The following is a 21599-nucleotide window of genomic DNA, read 5'->3' as shown; positions in this document are numbered from 1 at the left end:
TGAGGAAAGGAGAAAGAGTCCCTCTTTCTCTCCTGAGGCTCCACGGTCCACTAAGTGTCCTCTGAAGTGAGCTAGTCCCAGCACCTATGGCTGTCTGTGCCTTTAGCCCCTAACAGAGTCATACCAAGTCTCTTGTGCTACAGACACATATTTGGAACAGTGAACCACGTACCTGGGTAGAACACGTGAGCTTTCTAATTTTAGAATGACTTCAGCTCCACGTGGGAAAACTCCAGACAATGGAACGGGGAAGTGGCTTGCAGCTCTGAAAAGCTTTTGTTAGGTGAGATGAGCAATAAACAGATCCCTTGCTTGCTGGCTGACCCATGTTCTACCTGTTTTCCAAACAAGTAACGCCTTCCAAGACTGCTCCCTATAATCGGATTTGCCCTCCCACTGCACCCTCAGCCCAAACTCGCCCTTCTCAACATAGTTAAGCCCAAAGTCCCCACCAAAATCTGACCGCCATCTCCCCAAGCAAGCCGATAAGAGTGACCTTCCCCAGGAATAACAGCACTGTGAATTTTCCATGGTCTTTTATCATCGCCTCTGAAGTCTCCCAGATGCTAAATTAAGTAAGGCTTCCAACACTGCCCGGTTCCCGGTGGGGGTCATTAGACACAGGCTAGAGGAAGGAGCCGAATTCAGAGGTTTAAAGAGCCACCCCGAGTACCCAGATCGTGCAAGGAAGATAGCACAGGGAGCCTGGCTCCCAGGTGCCTGAGCAAGGCCCTCACCACACCCCTCAGTCATTAGAGCAAGTCTCACGAAAACATGAGAACCTCGTGGGCAGCCTGGGAACTACGCAACATTTTGGAGGGTTAAGCAAGCAGCCACCCAACAACTTAACCAGGATGCATTCTGTCCCTTGTCAGGGGCATTAAAAGGTGCCTTTGAAGGTAGGTTGTAACTCTTTGTGAAGGATGCGAAACTCTAAGCTGTAGGTGCTGCCTGCCACCCTCACCTTGCCTGCAGCTAATGATTCTCTGCATGCTTTCCAAGTTGACAACCAACCAGATACAAATTTTCTGTCCTGACCCCCAGACTACTGACTTCCTCTTGTAGCAATTATTTTCTAAATCATGCACTAAGCAGTCAGCTGTGGTTGCCTTCTGTCACTATGAGGCTCTCATTATGGGTTCTCATTATGGGTTCACCTGTGTAGTGGGGACAAGGACACAGAAGTTGCCCAGTAACTATAATGTTAGAACCTGAATGTAAAATACCACTTGGCTCCAATAGAATGAGATACATGGCGGTCACACTACCACCAGCCTATCTGAGGCCTGTGGCAGGCATCGCCAGTTGATCACTGCCATATTTCCTAACAGTCTGAAGGCAGCCTTATAATCCTCAGCAAAGCTTTCCAAGTAGTCTCTATCTATCCATCAGAGTGCTCACGTGAAAAACTTCACAGGTTATTTCTGATTCAAGGCCAACAGATGAGGAAACTAAGATCCAAGCAGGAACCAGATGAATAAGTTGCCTAGGGACTCGACAAAACTCAGACCAGATGGGCCCAATGCCCAGGATTCCTAACCTTCAGCCTAAGGCATGTATCCCTCCAATGTCCCACCCAAAGCAGATGTCTGAAAAGCATTTACTGAGGACAATAATGCCCATTTCCCATGCCTCTGGCATCATCTACCCTCCACATATGGGGCTTTATAAAAAGGAAGATTGGAAGAAACCAATGAAACCTCAACAAGAAAGTCAGGAGCAACCATGAAGTCATGAGAACATTGAACTTTTTGGGGGGAAAAGCACAAGAAAGCCACATGGGATCAGCCCCTGTTCCTTCAAGCTCATATTCTACTCCTGATTGGCACATGGAGTTTGCAATTTTCTCTCTACGCTGCCCCATCAAAATGTTAGAGCTTAATTCTGAGTATGCCTGCAGTCCTTTGCTCCAGCACCATCAATCAGGAATGTACCAAAACCTTCTTATGTCCATTACTGTTTCTCATTCCAATCAACTCTTAGAGTGAAGAGACCTGCATATTTATGCCATGGGTGAAGCTCTCATAGCTTCTGTCCTAAAACAACCCGTCTTCACACCTAAATGGAGAGTTTCAGGATTTAGTAAATGAGCGCACCAACATCCAGAGCATAAGGGTTATAGGAGGGGCTCAGATGTGAAAGTCAGTCACCCAGTATATAAATGAGCACATTTTACAAAAGCAGTGTTGACCTGAAAGGAAATATAAGTAGAAAGCAAAATATGAAAACATCAAAGGGAATGAAAATTAGGGACTTCCCTGGCGGTCCAGTGGTTAAGATTCCTCAGTTCCACTTCAGGGGGGCATGGGTTCGATCCCTGATTGCGGAACTAAGATCCTGCATGCCACGTGAGGAAAAAAAAAAAAATCTAGAACAACAACAACAAAAATCTAAAACGTCTAATCTTGTGACAAAGGGAATGCAAATTAAATGAAGTGCCACAAATTTGAATTCAGCATCATCCGTCCTCCATATTTAAGGATCTAACAAAAAAAAAAAATTCTTGTTGCTTCTGTTGGTGTAACTGAACTATGGTTTTGTTTTTAAAGTTCTTACCTGTTAGATATAAGCAGTGTTCACAAGTGAAATGGACTTTGTTTTAAACTATCCCAACAAAGATAAAACTCAAAAAGGTGAGAGAACAGATGAAAGAAAAATTGCAGAGTGATCCTAATTGCTGAAGCTGGGTGATGGTTATATGGGGATTGATTTCACTATTATTTCTCCTTTTCTATGTATGAAGATTTCTATTATAAACAGTAACAAATAGTTCTACTTCCTGAATTAGTCAAGAATTAAATACACACATACCCCAGTGCTGGGGTAGTGAGTGTGGCTGGCAGGGGTTGTCCCCAGTTTGAGCTGCATCCACAGCAGGATTTTAGCCATGTCTGGAGAAGACAGAGTGGGGGTGGGATGGGACGGTCAAGGCCTACCAGGGCCTGGGGAGTCTTCTAGGAGACAGGAAGGCCACCCTAAAGAAGAGAAGTTGAGCAAACCAGCCTGATTTAGTCACAAAGCCCTAGCCCTTGGAGGGGTCGCTATGACATGGCCATCACCATTTGGACTTGTCTACTAACTAGCCCATCCCTCTCTGGACTCATGTCTCGGTCCAATGGAGTAGGGTAGAGAGTAAGCAAACATGGAAAGAACTATTCCATTAACCTCTCTGGGGCACAAGTCCCATAGCTAAGTAACCCATCAAACAGAGAGCAATGCAGAGGCCAGATTGGCAGCCCACTTCCCTTCTCCACATATCACCAACCAACTCCAAGATCTCAAGGCCCCCTGGACACTAGAAGGTGTGGCACTGCCTCTACCCTGACCCACCACACTGGGCTACAGAGTGGCACTCAGCCAGTTACAGGGTCATGTGCAAAAGGGCATGACACAACTACTGTTTTCTGAACATACATCATCATGAGGGAGAGTATGTCTCTGATATCAACAAGGACCTGAGACTATCTCACAGAAGCAAGTCCAGAAAGGAAAGATGGAAGAGAGGTTGGTCACTACTGCAGCAAGGACAGTCATTTTCTGGATAAGTGTCACAGGTTTTCCCATTTCTACCCAGAAGAGCCTGTGAAACCACAAAGGGCCTCAGCAGGAGCCACGCCAGGCCTCTGAGGGGACTGGCTGAGGTACGACATCCCCTAGGCCTTTCTTGTACAAATGGATGCAATGGGAGGAGGGGATAAAATAACCAGGAGTACCCATCCCCATGGAGGTGGCATCAACATCTGCCATCACCACAAACTGTCACCTACAAGTGACTTGGTGGAGACCCCGGCTCTTGGCCTGCCACGTCCTACAGTGAGGACCAGGAGGGGCTGGAGATGCATCTGGGGGGTAAATGCATCCCAGGAGGGGGGGTGGGGCAGTTCTGAAAACAGCATGGGGGAGTCACAAAGCTATCTCCCCCTCCCTAAATAGCATATCTGAGCCCTTTGTGATGGGGGAAGTAATTAAAACGTGAAAGAACTACTTCATGGAAACTCTGGCAGACCCTGGACTCTAAAAGCACCGCTTTGGGAGGGACAGATCCTTCTACCCTGAGTCCCAGAAAAGAATAACACAGAGGAAGAAAGGCATCTGTGGCAACATGGGCCACCAAGTGGCTTGGACACCTTAATGGTTCAAGTGCATCAAGGATAACAGCTCCTTGGGGCTTCCCTGGTGGCGCAGTGGTTGGGAGTCCGCCTGCCGATGCAAGGGACACGGGTTCGTGCCCCGGTCCGGGAAGATCCCACATGCAGCAGAGCGGCTGGGCCCGTGAGCCATGGCCACAGGGCCTGCGCGTCCGGAGCCTGTGCTCCGCAACGGGAGAGGCCTGAGTACCGCAAAAAAAAAAAAAAAAAAGAAAGAAAGAATAACAGCTCCAAGAGGAGACTGGTACTCAGTGGGAGTGGCAGCATCCCCTCCACTGTGTTTGGATGGAAAGGTCTGGAAGAAGAGAAGAGCCAAGTTCCAGGGACACTGTGTGGTTGGTTAGAGAATTTATGAATGCATAGGACCACCTCCTGCCCAGGCACCTCCGTGAGGTAACTAGGGAAACACAGCAGGGGCCACTGCAAAACAGATGGGAGCATACTCCATGTCAACGAGGGAACAGTGAAACTGGCAGACTCACGCATTGCTGGCGTAGAAATCAGCTCGATTCACTTGGAAAGCTATTTGGCAACTTGTTAAAAGGTTCATAAATATATTTATCCTTGCTCCTGGAGATACGTCCTAAGGAAAGAATCCAGAAGAAGGAAACACCTTCTAGGCATCAAGATGTAGCATTATAATTTAAACTGGAGGCGACACAAATATCCCACGGGAAATGCCTAATTAAACCACATATGCCCGTTTTAATGGAACATCATGACATTTTAAAAGGATAAATTTCAAGACTTTCTAGCAACATGGAAAAACGCACAACTCCAAACCTTGAATTTAAAAAGCAGGAATCCAAATAGTTTCCCCATCATGACTAACTGTATAAAAATATTAGCACGCGTGGACAAATGCTAAAAGCCGATGCCTTCTGTGATCCTCTGCCCGTGAATGGTTTGTCTCCCACGTTTCCCAACTTTCCAATCTGCTGATCGAGGATCTTGCAAATGAAACCAGGGAAATATGACTACAAATGTCAAAAGATAAACTGGAAAATAACTAAACAAAATCACCAGGCAGAAGGAGACAAGAGGGTTTAGGAATCTGGGTTCTTCTTTAGATGGACTATAACGTGACGGTTCCCAGCTTGTGGGTCGTGCAGGCTCTGCTTTCCAGCACCCCTGCTCACAGTGACTGTCTGATCAGAGAAGGGAGAGGGCGAGCCCTGAGGCCAGCAGTTAAGACCTCCCAGGAGCGCTCCCTGGGCCCCTGGGACAGAGGACAGAGAGGGTGCCGGGGACAGCTGTGCTTAGAGCTCAGGCTCCACAAGGCAGCCAGGGTCTGCCGCCGTGCAACGCTCCGCACACCACCCCACACCAAGGGGACGGGACTCACCACTCAGAGCGGACGTACTGTTCTCCAGGGCCTGGCACACAGCCAACAAAAGACCTGTGAGGAGAAGAAGAGAGGACAGGTGAGAGTCTGGCCAGCAGCCCACGTTCTCAGGCTTCAAGAGTGGGCCCTCGCAAGGGAGAGTTGGTAGTTTCACAAGGTGGCCAAAGGCAGGCTTGGTGACATACTTTGGGGAACTCAGTGCAAAGTGAAGATGTGGGACCCTCTGGACCCTCTGTCCAAAAAGCAGGGAAAAAGTGCCTATCTAATGGGCACTCGAAGTTACTAAAATATCAAGCTTTTCCCTTCCTTTCCTGGTCTCTCTGTCTCCACTTGTCATGATGTTTCTTGTTTCTGTCTTTTTAAAAACACCTTATAAATATTTTTATTGTGGTCAAACATACATAGAAGTTACTATCTTAACCGTCTTTCAGTGTACAGTTCGGGGGCTTTAAGTACTTACACACTGTTGAGCATGTCATGACGTTTCTTATTTGCTCTTTCTGGTCTTGCCCTCTTTGGGGTATGAGGAGACTTGCAGGGTGAGCACAGCTCCTCAGAGGCACCCTGGGCCCCTGTGACAGTGCACAAGTGCACACGTGACCCCGGCCTGCCGCGTTTCCCCTCCCCCAGCGGCGGGATGGATGTGTGCGACCCAGCTGGGGGCAGGGGAGCCTAGTCAGGGGTTTCTTCTTCCAGAAACCAGTCGCCCCAACCCAAGGTGGGCAGGTGACCCACGAGGCTGTTGCAATATCCACCCTGGCAACCTGGACGGGGGGAGGGGAGTCAGTCATCCACAGAAACGCAGTGGGGCTGCCAGCCCAGGATGGGGCAGCTACCACCATGCCCTGCTCGGGATGCCATGGGGTGTGCACACCTCACCCCAGCCTTTCTTGTGTCCAGGCCCCAGGTGGCAGGGGTGAGAACCCACCCAGGGGAGGCAGGGGGGTGACGGTAGGTGGGACCACAGGAGGCGAGGCCCAAGTCCTCCCCGGTGCACACCCCACAGCCCCATTGAACTTCATTTACAAGATACAAATGCAAAGAGAAAACTGTTAAGAATTTCAAGACTGCAGCTGTACAGCGGCAGCGGCGTTAGCCCCCAAGCCCAGGGCCCACCTGAGCAGGAGATCCTGTGACCACCTGTGAAACTGCCCCTGCCAGCAGATGACCTTATATGCCAGCATGTTACAGTACCAGACGTTTCAGGAAACAGAGCAGCAAAATTCTGATGAAAAAGGAACCTCTCTGAGTTGTGCAATCAGCATGAACTAAGTTAGAATGACTTCCTAAAACCAAACTGCAAAAAGACGCCGTGGTGGCCATGCTAACAGGCTGAGCCGCCTGCAGGTTAGCCCAGAGGCGGCAGAGAAAACAGGCAAACTTCTGCGCTGTGACCCCTACCCCAATGCTCAGGACCAGCTCGCCCCCGGCCCTGCAGGCTGTGAGGGCTCCTTTCTCCTGTCCCTCAGAGTGTAGATGCACCAGCCCTTGACTTTCAAGGGAGAAACACGCTTGGAACAGATGTGGCAATCTGCTCATGACTTTTCTTTAGGCCTCTGACATGAGAAACATCTCAAAAACTTCAGACCGCTTTTACTGCAGGCTTGGCATGGATTTCCCAAATACTCCTACAGAGTGTTGAACCAGACATTTGTGCTGGAGTTGGGCTGGGGGAGACCAGTTGACGGTGGGGGACAAGGAGAGAGAGTTAGTAAAATCACACATCTGCCTCGTGCAATTCTTTCTTGCTGCTCAATAGACACTAACTTTGGAAGCATGGTCTTCGGGTTCCCCTGGACATATCTAAAAGGCCCAGTTTGTAATCTGCACACCAAGCGTTAAAACGAGGCTTTCCTACCAAAGCCAGAAAAAGCCTTAGAAGTTTCTCACTGTCAGCTGGGGACCTGTCACAATCTGATTTTGCTGACACCACCACAAACCACTCTGGGCCAAAGGTGGCCCGTGACCTGTGGTCCCAAAAGGAACGACTCGGGGATGCTTTGCATACCTCTCGACAGAAAGTGCCAATGGCCTGTCACAAACTGTCCCTGAACGAATGAATTACCTTCCCATCTCCCTGCCCGGCCCTATATCCTGTCAGTCAGTATAGTTCCTGGGCTCCACAGTGACCTCTGCTTAAGCAAGACCAGAACAAGAAAGCGAATACTGTCCAACTCTAGCCAGGACAGAGATGCTCACCAGCCTGCAGGGTGTGTGGAGGGAGGGCTCCCGCAAACTCGGGGTGAGTCCCCTTGCCCGCTCTCCTCCTTACCTGGGAGCCCTCAGCTGCCAACTTGCAAAGATGTCTTGGGAACTAATTAGAGTTTACAAAACCACCATGTTCCACCGATGAAAGGCACTGGGTTTTTATTCATAATTTGAGCAACAGGAGAAGAATAGTTCCTTTCTATACCCTCACATTCCCATGGAAAAACGTTAATAGTGCCCTGGGCTCTCTCTGCAATCTCCATTCAGGCACAACTTCAGTTGAGGCCCTGTGATGCGAGGTGAGGTCTCTGCTTTCCCTTCACTATGTGGTGGGCTCCCTAAGAGGGTCCCAGACCAAAACGACAGGGTCAGGCCTCTTTCAGTTCTCACGTGGGTGGATACCCTTTATTGGACAGGTGCCACTCTCAGGCCCACCACTCGGCTTTTACATGGATTATCTTATTTAGTCCTCACGATAACCCATGATACAGGGCACCTCCTGGCCTCCCTGCCTTCTGGTTCAGCCCACGGAAACACCGAGTTTTACAGATGAGGAAACTGAAGCTTAGAGAGGTTGAGAAGTTTGCCCAAGCTCCTGCAGCCAAATTCAAATTCAAGTCTGTCCAACTCCTGTGCCCAAGGCAGTGTTTAATTACCACCCCAAACACCAGTCCTTCTGACCATAGCCTGTCATGACACACTGGAAGGTGTGTGTTTACCAGTTAAACCCCCAAATGAGTCCAGACAACAGATTCAGCAGGCTTAGCCTCCAGGTTGATCCGTCTTTTCCAGAGGCTACATCAGTTACCTCTTAGGATACTCCCACTGCCTCCAATTCCCCCACTACGAGCAAGGTCTGCCGAGAAGGGGCAAGCGTGTGACCGTCCAGACTCCCTACAGCCCAGTATTCGTAAGCCCAGCTGCCAGACTGCCAGCCCCCACCCCCGGGCTGTGCACAGGCCTTCCAGAAACATGTGGACTTGGCAGGCTCCGAGGCTCATCAGAAGCACAGGAAATCCTTCCCTGGAGCACCTGGATGGGGACAGTACAGGCCCGGGGACAATGCCACAGTCAGCAGCTCTGGGGAGACGACACACACTCCAGACGGAGGCTTGGCAGCCACAGGTGTCTCTCACCTGAGGTTCAAAGCCAGACCTCGCCTGCTGCAGGGCCACCCAGCCAGCCTCCCTCTGGGCCAGGAATCCCTTCTAGGCTGTTCCTGCCAGCAACCCATTTCTGTTTAAATAGCTCCAAAGAGGGGAATCCCTGCACTGTGAACTTTAAAAAGAAAAGGGGGTGGTGGTGAGGGGAAAACCACACGCAACGGAAGAAAGACCTTATGAAAGGCGGACCCCGTTCCTTAGGGTAGAGTGGGAACCCAGGCTGCCCTCCAGGAAGGATAAGGGCTGCAGTGCTTATAATTCAGCTGTTTGGAATGCAGACAGACATTTCCAACAGGAAGAACGTCAAGAGAAAGGCTAGCCTAGCTCACCTACTTATCGGTGAGCTCACAGGATGGGGCCATTGTGAAGCCCACCCACCTCTGGGCCAATGGGAACTGCTGCTGACGGATGCTGGGCACTCCCCACCCCCAGGCCACAGGGCAGAGTGCCCCCTCCATGCACGCCTTCACTCAGGCACGGGACTGGGACCCGGCTGCGCCTTCAGCACGGGACACCCTCCACCCATCACCTGTTGGCCTACTGACTGCCTCGCCTCCTCTGTGGACATTCAGCTCTAGTGCCCTGGCCTGGAAGAAGCATCCTCAGGCCCCCAGTCACCCCAGCAGAGTTGACCATGCCCTGCTCTGGCCTCTGCTACAGCCAGTATTTGCTCCTACCTACTCCACTGTGTAAATCAGCTGTTCTGGTGATGGCCATTCTGACTGGTGTGAGATGATACCTCATTGTAGTTTTGATTTGCATTTCTCTAATGATTAGTGATGTTGAACATTCTTTCATGTGTTTGTTGGCAATCTGTATATCTTCTTTGGAGAAATGTCTATTTAGGTCTTCTGCCCATTTCTGTATTGGGTTGTTTGTTTTTTTGATATTGAGCTGCATGAGCTGCTTGTAAATTTTGGAGATTAATCCTTTGTCAGTTGCTTCATTTGCAAATACTTCCTCACATTCTGAGGGTTGTCTTTTCATCTTGTTTATGGTTTCCTTTGCTGTGCAAAAGCTTTTAAGTTTCATTAGGTCCCATTTGTTTATTTTTGTTTTTATTTCCATTTCTCTAGGAGGTGGGTCAAAAAGGATCTTGCTGTGATTTATGTGTTAGAGTGTTCTGCCTATGTTTTCCTCTAAGAGTTTTATAGTGTCTGGCCTTACATTTACGTCTTTAATCCTAATCATCAGAGAAATGCAAATCAAAATTACAATGAGGTTATCACCTCATACCAGTCAGAATGGCCATCATCAAAAAGTCTACAAACAATAAATGCTGGAGAGGGTGTGGAGAAAAGGGAACCCTCTTGCACTGTTAGTGGGAATGTAAACTGATACAGCCACTATGGAGAACAGTCTGGAAATCCTTAAAAAACTAAAAATAGAACTACCATACGACACAGCAATCCCATTACTGGGCATATACCCTGAGAAAACCGTAATTCAAAAAGAGACATTTATCCCAATGTTCACTGCAGCTCTATTTACAATAGCCAGGACGTGGAAGCAACCTAAGGGTCCATCAACAGATGAATGGATAAAGAAGATGTGGCACTTATATACAACGGAATATTACTCAGCCATAAAAAGAAACGAAATTGAGTTATTTGTAGTGAGGTGGATGGACCTAGAGTCTGTCATACAGAGTGAAGTAAGTCAGAAAGAGAAAGACAAATACCATATGCTAACACATATATATGGAATCTTAGAAAAAAAAAAAAGGCCATGAAGAACCTAGGGGCAGAATGGGAATAAAGACGCAGACCTACTAGAGAATGGACTTGAGGACACGGGAAGTGGGAAGGGTAAGCTGGGACAAAGTGAGAGAGTGGCATGGACATATACACACTACCAAATGTAAAATAGACAGCTAGTGGGAAGCAGCTGCATAGCACAGGGAGATCAGCTCAGTGCTTTGTGACCACCTAGAGGGGTGGGATAGGGAGGGTGGGAGGGAGACGCAAGAGGGAAGAGATAAGGAGATATATGTGTATGTATAGCTGATTCACTTTGTTATAAAGCAGAAACTAACACACCATTGTGAAGCAATTATACTCCAATAAAGATGTTAAAAAAAAAAAAAAAAGGATGCCTTGGATTTAGAGATGGCGAGCAAAGGCCTATGGAGAAAGTGGTAATGCAGAGGGGCAGGAATCAGGTGAGAGAGGCAGAAGGGAGTGTGGATGTTTGGAGGGTAGCCAGGATCCCCCCTTCCTCTCCTGCCATGCTTGGGGTCTCGGGGTCATAAGGGACAGAACAGGAGCTCAGGAAGTGAGGGTGGTACCTAGAAGGTGAGAATCCTGCATCTCAGCATGAGGTCTTCAGGTGACACTCACGGACAGCCATATAGGGCACAAAAATATATGGAAATGGGTCACGGGGAACCCAGGGCCTGCTGGTATCTTGTGGTACCAGGTTCTAAGGTATCTTTTCTTATGAATTATATTCCAGCATCTGAATTTTATCTGCAAACATGGCAGGATTTTTAACTGCACAGCAAAAACTGCAATATTGTGTGACTTTATCAGTATTTTTAAATGCAAGAGGTTTGATAGCCAGGTGAAGATGCTGGCTTCAGGGTCAGAACTGACTTGGAAGAAAGAAAAAGGGAACACACTGCAGGCAGGGACAAGGAGGGAAGCTGGTAGGACCAGGAGACCTGGGCCTGCCCTGCCTTCGAGAACATCCATAAATGCCACGGTCGAAAGCAGCCACGGGGCATCCCCCTCGCCCCCAGTGCAGCATTTCTCTCCAAGGAAGAGGTGAGAGTTCACAAGTGCTCCTACTTACAGAGACACCAGTTACACTGGCTTCAGAGGATGGCAGGCAAAGCAGCAGAGGAATTTGTGGAGGAACTGGCCAGACGGGATTAGGACAGCTCAGGGGAAGGCAAGGAGGGTTCAGAAATATGTGACTCGGGAATGAATCACCTTAGGCCGACGGGCTCATGGCACAGAGGGCTCTTTCTTTCACCGTCCCAGCATCTGGAACTCTGCTTTCAAAACACAGATTGCATTCTGCTACCCAAGGAGAATCTTATCGAGGAATGATTTGAAACGGTTAGTGCTGTGTTTCAGGTGGCGAGTCCAGACACAAGGAGCAAAGAAACCAGCTCTGCAGGGAGAGGGCAGCTCTCAGTTACAAACCCACCCAAGTGAGGTTCTGACCCTGTGCCCAAACAGCCCCACATTGGACACATGAACTGAGAAGACACTTGTATGTTAGTGGCGGGTGGTAGAGGGAAGACCACCAGCGTCTGATTGGTCTTCTGAGCTCCCTCCTCACACCATTCAGCCATAATTATTATTGTGGCTGATGGCGTTATTAACAATAAGAGCAGCAATATTTGAGCACTTATGACATGCCCTGCATCATCTCATTCAATACTCAAAGCCAGTCCTAGGAAGTAGGTACTATTTGTTCTCCCATTTCAGAGGTGAGAAAGTGGAGGTACAGGAGATGAAGTCACCTGCCCAAGGTCACCCAGCTTGTAAGTGACAGACACTGCAGGCTCATGTTACAGGGCCCAGCTGGCCCCCCTATGCTTTCCCTAACCCTATGAAGTGCAGCCAAAGAACACAGACACGCTAGAAAAGTCCACCTCCTCCTCTTCTCCTGGATCTAAGCCAGATGTACTGGGATATGCAGGCTACCAAGGGGTCCAGAGACTACGGTCATTCGTGAATGGTGTCACCTTCAGCAAGTCCCTTCACCTCTCAATCTTGGGCTCCTTACGTTTAAATGACAGAGTTGGGCCAGAAGATCAGCTCAGTCCTTAACTTCTGAGACAATATGGGGCTGTGCATCTTCTTCAACCGTCTATCTGGGGAAAGGGGGTGGGGACATACTTGGCCTCATTCCAATGCTTTGTAGGTGGATCCTTCGCCTTGAACAAGGATCAGGCAAGATGCAGGCTGCGTGTGCTTATCTCAGTGAGTGTGCTCGGTTTACAGTAATTTTGTCTTTCAATTTAGCATGGCACTTCCATCAAATATCAGAAGATGGGAGAGATCCGAAAACCGCAACCTAAAAGGACATGCAGTCTTTTTTCAATGCAGTCTTTTTTTTTTTTTTTAAATTTATTTATTTATTTTTGGCTGCGTTGGGTCTTTGTTGTTGTGCGTGGGCTTTCTCTAGTTGCAGAGAGCGCAGGCTACTCCTCAGTGCGGTGTGCAGGCTTCTCATTGCGGTGGCTTCTCTTGTTGCGGAACACAGGCTCCAGGTATGCGGGCTTCAGTAGTTGTGGCTCATGGGCTCGAGAGCGCAGGCTCAGTAGTTGTGGTGCACGGGCTTAGTTGCTCCGCGGCATGTGGGATCCACCCGGACCAGGGCTCAAACCCGTGTCTCCTGCATTCAGGTGGATTCTTAAACACTGCGCCACCCAGGGAAGCCCTTCAGTGCAGTCTTGACACTGGCTTGATGATATATTCCAAGCTTATAGTCCATGAGGAATGCTCTTGGGTCAGTGAGCTTGGGACCCTTCCTAATGACCCCTGGGTGGCCATAAGCAGCAAAGCCCAACTTGATGCGTCTAAGGCAATACCTCATAACTATGACACTGTGGAAAATAAGCCAGGGTTACCTGAATGCTCATGGGTATTGTCCATATATCTGTGGATGGGAAAACCTCAAGTATTCAGAATGAACCTGCAGGATGGGGAGGTGAAAGAGACAGGCAGATGGGTGCCTGCACTGCAACCCTGTACCATTTTCTATTCCTGATTCAGGGTCTATTACGGCAGAGCAGAAAGGAGCCTTGCCGTCAGGCCTCTGTTCAAATCCTGGCTCTGCCACTAAGCTGTGGGACCTTGGCTAAGTTATCTAACCTCGCTGAGCCTCTGTGTCCTCATCCATAAATAAGGATAACACTTCCTCACGTGACTACTGCAAGGATTAAATCAAATAAAATGGTGTATGCAGAGTGGGAGGAAAGTGGACTCTTCCATACTATATCGAAGGCAGATGAGTATGGGCTGCTGAAGCCAACACACAAACCCCATGTTCCCATAGACACTTGCCCACTTCCAGGTCCCACACACCTCCAATCCTGACCCCTCTCCAGAGGCGTGTACCTCAGATGTCGTGTTCCAAAATAAACTCACCTGTCTCCTGACCGTTCCACTCTCCCTCCTTCGTTCTAGGTGGGGATGAAGACCCGACAGCTGCCATCGACCCCTGCCTCTCCTTTACCCGGTATCCAAGCCAAGGTCTCCTACACGTCCTGCCTCCACCTTATCCATCCCCCTGCATCCCCACTGCCCCAGTTCAGCCTCATCATCTCTCCTGGGCTATCACAATAGTTGCCTGACTGGTTTTCCTGACAACAGCTTTTTTTTTTTTTTTTTTTTAAGTTTATTTATTCATTTTTTTAATTAGTTTCTGCTTTATAACAAAGTGAATCAGTCATACATATACATCTGTTCCCACATCCCTTCCCTCATGCATCTCCCTCCCTCCCACCCTCCCTATCCCACCCCTCCAGGCGGTCACAAAGCACCGAGCTGATCTCCCTGTGCTCTGCGGCTGCTTCCCACTATCTATCTACCTGACGTTTGGTAGTGTATACACGTCCATGCCTCTCTTTCGCCTTGTCACAGCCCACCCTTCCCCCTCCCCATATCCTCAAGTCCATTCTCAAGTAGGTCTGCGTCTTCATTCCCGTTTTGCCCCTAGGTTCTTCATGACATTTTTTTTTTAAATTCCGTATATATGTGTTAGCATACGGTATTTGTCTTTCTCTTTCTGACTAACTTCACTCTGTATGACAGACTCTAGGTCTATCCACCTCATTACAAATAGCTCAGTTTCGTTTCTTTTTATGGCTGAGTAATATTCCATTGTATATATGTGCCACATCTTCTTTATCCATTCATCCGATGATGGACACTTAGGTTGTTTCCAGCTCCGGGCTATTGTGAATAGAGCTGCAATGAACATTTTGGTACATGTCTCTTTTTGAATTATGGTTTTCTCAGGGTATATGCCCAGTAGTGGGATTGCTGGGTCATATGGTAGTTCTATTTGTAGTTTTTTAAGGAACCTCCATACCGTTCTCCATAGTGGCTGTACCAATTCACATTCCCACCAGCAGTGCAAGAGTGTTCCCTTTTCTCCACACCCTCTCCAGCATTTATTGTTTCTAGATTTCTCTTTTTTTTTTTTTTAATTAGTTTCTGCTTTATAACAAAGTGAATCAGTCATACATATACATCTGTTCCCACATCCCTTCCCTCATGCATCTCCCTCCCTCCCACCCTTCCCGTGACCGCCTGGAGGGGTGGGACAACAGCTTTTTAACCTTTGCTCCTGCTGGCAGAAGTGAGCTTCCAGAGCACTTCTGGGCCATCAGACTCCTTCCCTCGAAACCCCGCTCACAGAGCCCCCTCCCCGAGCCACGAAGTCCCAAGCAGAGACTTCAGGTGCATAGCCTGGTCCCCAACCCCATTTCCATCTGGCTCCTCCCACCTGCTCCTGTTAGGCACCAGCCGCCTGGCCCTGTCCCGCTTCCCTGCACACGACCCGTCCTCACTCAGCTCGGTGCCTTGGGGCTCACGCCACTAGGGTCCCAACTCGAGTCCTCGCAGCTGTGTGACCTTTGCTTAGTTGCCTGAGTCTCGGATTCCTCCGCTATGAAAAAGAGATAACGACAGTGGTCTCCGGCACAGGGTTACTGTAAAGACTGAGTGAGGGGACTCAGGAGAAACGTGTAATACATGGAGTGGCCCATCACAACCATGCAACGTGTGGTCGCTGCTACGACTGCGAGTTCCCATTTCTATCATGCTGCTCTCTGAGCCGGCCAGCCCCTTCCTCCACCTGTAAACAAATTTGCCTCTGAAATCCTCGCTCAAATGTCAGAAACAATCATTTCTTCCTCAGTGCCGTCCTTATTAGATCCCACCTTGTAGTTCAGAAGTTTTCACGTCTCACCCCTCCCCGCCAGGAGGTCGGTGTCCTACTCATCTCTACCCTCACACCTGGTGCAATGCGTGGCACCTACTTAGCGTTTGGATACATCTTGTTGAACTGGATTTCTCTAAGAGGTCACCAGCTTGAAAACAGAGTTGGAGGGGGGTGAGTACTGAGAGTGTACAGGTGGGGAGTGGGAAAACCCACCGACCCCCCGGAACTCCCCCCTCACTTCTCCCCCAGCTACACCTCTCAGTGTCGGTTCTTTTTCTGATTTCAGTGGAGTTGGAGAACATGGAAACCTGTCATTCACTCATTCAACAAGTGTTTACTGAGCACCCACTACGTGGCAGAGACTGCTCTAGAGGTTGCAGAATTAGGGGAGGGACTCAAAGGCCCCTCTCTCACATCTGCAACGTACTCGTCTTGTGAGGAATAATTCTTCCAACCCTTAGAAACCATCACACTGAACTCCATTATAGAAGTCAGGCTGCACCATCATTCAGTCCGGTGCTGAGATAAAAATGCCTCTTCTCTTTCAATCCTGGTTAACGAGTCTCACTAGAATACAGAGAAGACCACGCAGGATTGGGAAGCATCACCCTTCTCCGGAGCCTGGAGTAAGTCTGCTGAACCAAGATCATGCCAAGATGACACTGAGTTGTTTGGTCACCTGATGAGATGACCCCCGAAATGTTTTACACCCTGAACTTATTTTGTCAGTTTTTCCTGAAATCTTTATGAGAAAGCAGGAAGATACGGTTGAAGCAAAGACACTCACCTGTGTCCTGGGAGCCTCTCCCACGCTCGCTATTCAGGTCCTTTGTTCCACCCAAATGTGTCCACCTGGCCCAGGCCTCTTAAATATTCTCACTCGCTCTCTCCTGCCTGGAAAACCCTCAGGCTGCCCTGACCTCACTTCTTTGCAGTCCCCGGGCCCAGACCTCTTTTCCCACCATCTCTGACTTAGGAGAACAGATTACTATCTTCCTTCCGTACTTCAAAGGCCAAATGAGAATATTTGCAAAATGCTTTGGACTCTTTAGAGTCAAGGTCCTAATAAATGCCCAAGACTTATACCACATGCACAGGCATCAGAGAAGCAATGCAGCTATAAAAGGAGGTGGCGTGCTCATCCTGACTTCTGGAAAACATGCAAAAAAAAAAAAAAAAAAGACTAAATAAAAAATCCGCAGAGACCCTTGCAGGAGGGGGTGGGTGCTGCCCTGTTGAGAAACCTTTGTTTCTAAGGCCTGGCAGGTGTGACGCAACCCCTCACACTGCTGCATACATATCTTCCTCTGTGCTCTCCCCAACCCCCACCCACGTCAAAGCCTTAAAGAACAGTGCTGCCTACTGATCCGGTGGTCTGAGAGGACCCCCTCCTACAAAGCAAACGCACACAGGACCAAAATATCTTTGCCAAACAGTAAGTTAACCAGGATGCACAAAGCATCTCCTCTGGGCGAGGCGGGCCCTGTGCTCGCTCCCATCTGTGCCCCACCCTTTCTCGTTAGGAGGAAGCAGAGCTGAGGGTTTATCAAAGACCTGGACCAGGGCTGGCAACTGAGTCAAACTTCCTCTCCCACAGGCTCCCATGCTGGCTGGGCGAGGGCCCCGGCCAGGGATTGCAGGGCAGCAGGGCGAGTATCGCCGAGCCCTCCCGGAGTTTCCCGGCCGTTGAATCACCAACAGGCTCTACCAGGGCTGAGCTCCGAGGCCACAGGTAGCTGTGCGGAGGTGCTTGCGACCCCGTTGCAGCCGACTGACACTGATTTGAGGAGTACAGGTGTCAGCGCCAAGGGCCACGCTCGCCTTTCCCAGAGTCCCGGAGGGAAGGAGGGGCGGGAGAGTGGACCTGAGACAGGGCCGGGATCAAGTGGTAGATGCAAGGACACCACCTGCAGGGCCCGGGCCCCTCAGCTGCCGGGAATTGCAGAAATCAAACACCAAGCCCCGTCCCGCTTCGTGGAGGCCCACCGGCCCCCTCCCAGCTTCCCCTGGCCTTGTGGTGTCCCCATAATTACCATCCTCCGGGCCCAGGGTCAGCAGTGGCTCTGCCTGGGTGGACCTCAGCCCAGCAGAGTTAGCCTCTTGGCAGCCCCAACAAAGCCAGGCCCATCCCTCAGCTCTGTCAAGGCCCTATGTACACATCACTCACCGCTAGTGGCTTGGAAGTAGGCTACGAGCGGGGAGGTAAAAAAAATAAGCAATCCTTGAACTCTGCCCCGTTTCCTCCATGTGAATAGCTGGGTGATGACAAACTCATCCCTTCCCACAGCTCCGCTCAGGACACCCCGGGACCCCTCTGTAGAAGGCACGACGAGGCGTGGGGTTTGAGCCAAGATAAATACCAGTGTGACTTGGCCGAATTTCAGATCAATGCAGCGTCAGCCTTGGGGGCTGGGGGAGGGTTGGACGGAGGGGACAGCGCTGCACCAATGCTAATCGCCACTGCCAGGCTTCCATCGTGTTCTGTGTTCTCGGGGCTGACCACAGAACACCCCTTAGGAGAACTCACTTGACTGCATGAGGACCACTGATTGAGAAGCAGGGTTCAAATGGAGAAAACAAATCCTCAGAAGCCTAGATTTTCAAGAGTTAAGGGAAAACACCCCGAAGTTCTTGAAACCCCACATCACACTACAGGCTGGAAAAATGTCTAAGTTCTTCTCCTTGGGTCCTGGAAGTGAGGGCAGGAGGAGGAAGAGGGGAGAGCAGACGAAAAAGAGTGTGGGTGAAGACAGCAGGTACCAGCTGCTGAGAAGGGCCCGGACGAGGAGTGGGCAAGAGGCACTCAGAGTGACCCCTTTTAACTAGGAGACCCTGACCAAACCACCCCTAGCCCAGGGGTTCTCATCGCTGGCAGGGCCTCCTGGGGGCATATGGTAACAGGTGGGGTTGTTGTTTTTTTTGGGGGGGGTAGTTTTGATTGTCACAATGATGTGAGGGGCTCTCTTGGTGTTTAATGGGTGAGAGCAGGGATGCTAAACTGCTGTGGTGCACAGGATTTTGTCCTGCCTAAGATGCTAATAGCGCATCTTGTTGAGAAATTCCGGACCCCAGCAGGGAAAGTCCCTTCAACCACAGGTCATTCAGCTCTCCAAAGGCACGCGGGCAGAAGCACCCTAAACTCAGGGGAGATGGAACAAGCCGGCAGTCACATGAATGGACAGGGTGGCTCAAGAGAGCCTTGCTAATGGTCTGGGGAAGCTGGCAGCAGGACTGTGGGGTCAGCCTGCCCTCAGGAAACTGGGATGCTCCCTTCCCCATTCAGTGATGCCCTCCATTCTCCGTTCATCTGTCTGCCTCTCTATAACAACCTGATGCATCTGGGTTGCACAATAGGAAGCCTACCTATAAAGTAACAAGACCGATGAGCCATCGACAAACCTGCTCCCAGGGATTTGTGGTCGTGGGGCTCCAAACAGACTCCTGGGAGCCCGGAGAGGGAGGGAACTGCAGGAGGGGTGAGGCAGGCAACTGTCTCTTGGTGCACTGATTTTAGGGTCCCTGACATATTTCCCTTTGGCCAATGTATGTTCTTCTGGCCACATATGGCAAAGCTGTTCAGCGAATGCCCCCAAAGCACTTAGTCATATGGGAAGAGTCTTATTTACTGACTGGAGACAAACCAGTGAGGAACAAGGTACACCTGACCCCACAGTTTTGGGTGAAGAGCATCACGTACCTTTTAGGAGTATCAACTTAAATCATTTTAAAGGAAGACAACAAAACCCTGGGGAAGCATGGTAATTCTCCCCTACCAACGCTGCTTCGGCCCTTCCCCTACTTACCTCATTGACTTTTGGCAGGGAGGGTAGAGGTGCGAAGCAAAAGAAAAGAGGGAGGGAAGAGGAGGTTTTCTGCTAGGATGGTTTAGCTCGAGCAAGAGGAAGATGACAGAAAGAAGAATGTGTGTGGCATCCCTGGAATATTCAGCATATTTCCGAAGCACTGCCCAGAAAAATCAGACTCCTCTAAATGAAAGTGGTGCTGGAACCAGAACAAGCTGATGAAAAGGTACAGCCACTTTGGAGGACAGTTTGGTGGTTTCTTACAAAACCAGACATAGTCTTACCATATGGTCCAGCAATCGAGCTCCTTGGTATTTACCCGAATGATTGAAAACTTATGTCCACACACACGCACAGAAAGCTGCACACAAATGTTTATAGCAGCTTTATTCACAATTACCCAAACTTGGAAGTAACCAAGATATCCTTCAGCAGGTGAATGGATAAGCTGTGGTACATTCAGACAATGGAATATTATGCAGCAATAAAAAATGAGCTCTCAAGCCACAAAAAGACACGAAGGATACTTAAATGCATACTCCTAAGTGAAATAAGCCAATTGGAAAAGGCTATGTACTGTGACTGTGTGATTCCAACGATATGACATTCTGGAAAAGGCTAAACTATGGAGACAGTGAAAAGATCACTGGTTGCCAGGGGTTTGGGACAAGGGAGAGAGAGATGAACAGGGGAAGCAGAGAGCATTTTTACACAGTGAAACTACTCTGTGTGATACTACAATGGTGGATACATGTCATCACACATTTGTCAAAATTCATAGAATGCACAAAGAATAAGCCTTAATGTAAACTAGGGACTTTTGTTTACATTTAACCTTAGTTAAAAAAACATTAACTTTCATTAATAATAATGTACCAATATTGGCTCATCAATTATAGTGAATGAATGCACCACACTAAAGCAAGCTGTTAATAACAGTCGAACCATATGGGAACTCTCTGTACTTTCTGCTCAATTTTTCTATAAGCCTGAAACTGCTCTAGAAAAGCTACAGTCTAGAAGGGGGCAGTGCTCAGCCCACCTGGACCCTCATGGCCAGAGGAGGCCCTGTTATGGAAGCAACCTAAATGCCCATCGACAGACGAATGGATAAAGAAGATGTGGTACCTATATACAATAGAATATTACTCAGCCATAAAAAAGGAACGAAATTGGGTCATTTGTAGAGACGTGGATGGACCCAGAGTCTGTCATACAGAGTGAAGTAAATCAGAATGAGAAAAACAAATACCGTATATTAACGCATATATGTGGAATCTAGAAAAATGGTACGGATGAACCTATGTGCAGGGCAGGAATAAAGACACAGACGTAGAGAACGGACGTGTGGACGCAGGGGTTGGGGGATGAATTGGGAGATTGAGATTGACGTATGTGCACTGCCATGTGTAGCTTGTGGGAACTTGCTGTATAGCACGGGGAGCTCAGCTCGGTGTTCTGTGGTGATCTAGATGGGTGGGATGGGAGTAAGGGGTGCCAGGGAGGTCCAAGAGGGAGGGGATATATGTATACATAGAGCTGATTCACTCTTTTGTACAGCAGAAACTAACACAACATTGTAAAGCAATTATAGCCCAATAAAAACAAACAAAAGACTACAGTGTATTACAGACAACTGTATATTGATGGTGGCTGCCAGGGAGAAGCTTTGATCAGTGGCTGATCTGACTGGACTGAGCCACCGTGGACCCTGAGCCTCACTCTCAAACTGGGAGTGTGTCAGGATGGGAGGAAGCAGAGGAGAACCCTCTGGAAATAGGCCACGGATAAGGCAGGTGGGAGCCTGGAGGGGAGGAAAGGGAGGAACAATGGGTGAGGGGTCTTCCAGAGAAGTCTTCCTATAGAGAGGTTGAGAGGCACCACCGGGAATCTGAGCAGCTTTTGCAACAACCAACGAAATGCAGTGCCCTGGTTTCAGGCAACTGGCCTTGCTTCTGTGGTTTCTGACGTAAAATAGATGATGTATCCTAGATGTTCCCTCAGCTGAGGACAAGTGATCAATACA

The 21599-nt window shown here is 49.2% G+C and overlaps 1 protein-coding gene across 1 annotated transcript in view; it reads right to left on the bottom strand.

The window, feature by feature from the left end:
• TGFA (transforming growth factor alpha) overlaps positions 1-21599 on the bottom strand; it is a 105123-nt gene that overhangs the window by 63295 nt on the left and 20229 nt on the right. The window contains exon 2 of the mRNA XM_081254433.1: positions 5494-5547. Within this exon, the coding sequence (XP_081110559.1) occupies positions 5494-5547 (54 nt within the window). The remainder of the gene's footprint in view (positions 1-5493; positions 5548-21599) is intronic.

This window comes from Mesoplodon bidens, assembly GCF_964165515.1.
Source record: "Mesoplodon bidens genome assembly, chromosome: 14".
In the NCBI taxonomy this organism is placed as follows: Eukaryota; Metazoa; Chordata; class Mammalia; order Artiodactyla; family Ziphiidae; genus Mesoplodon; species Mesoplodon bidens.
Note: the sequence above shows the minus strand (reverse complement) of the source record. Positions and strands in the feature narration are given on the sequence as shown.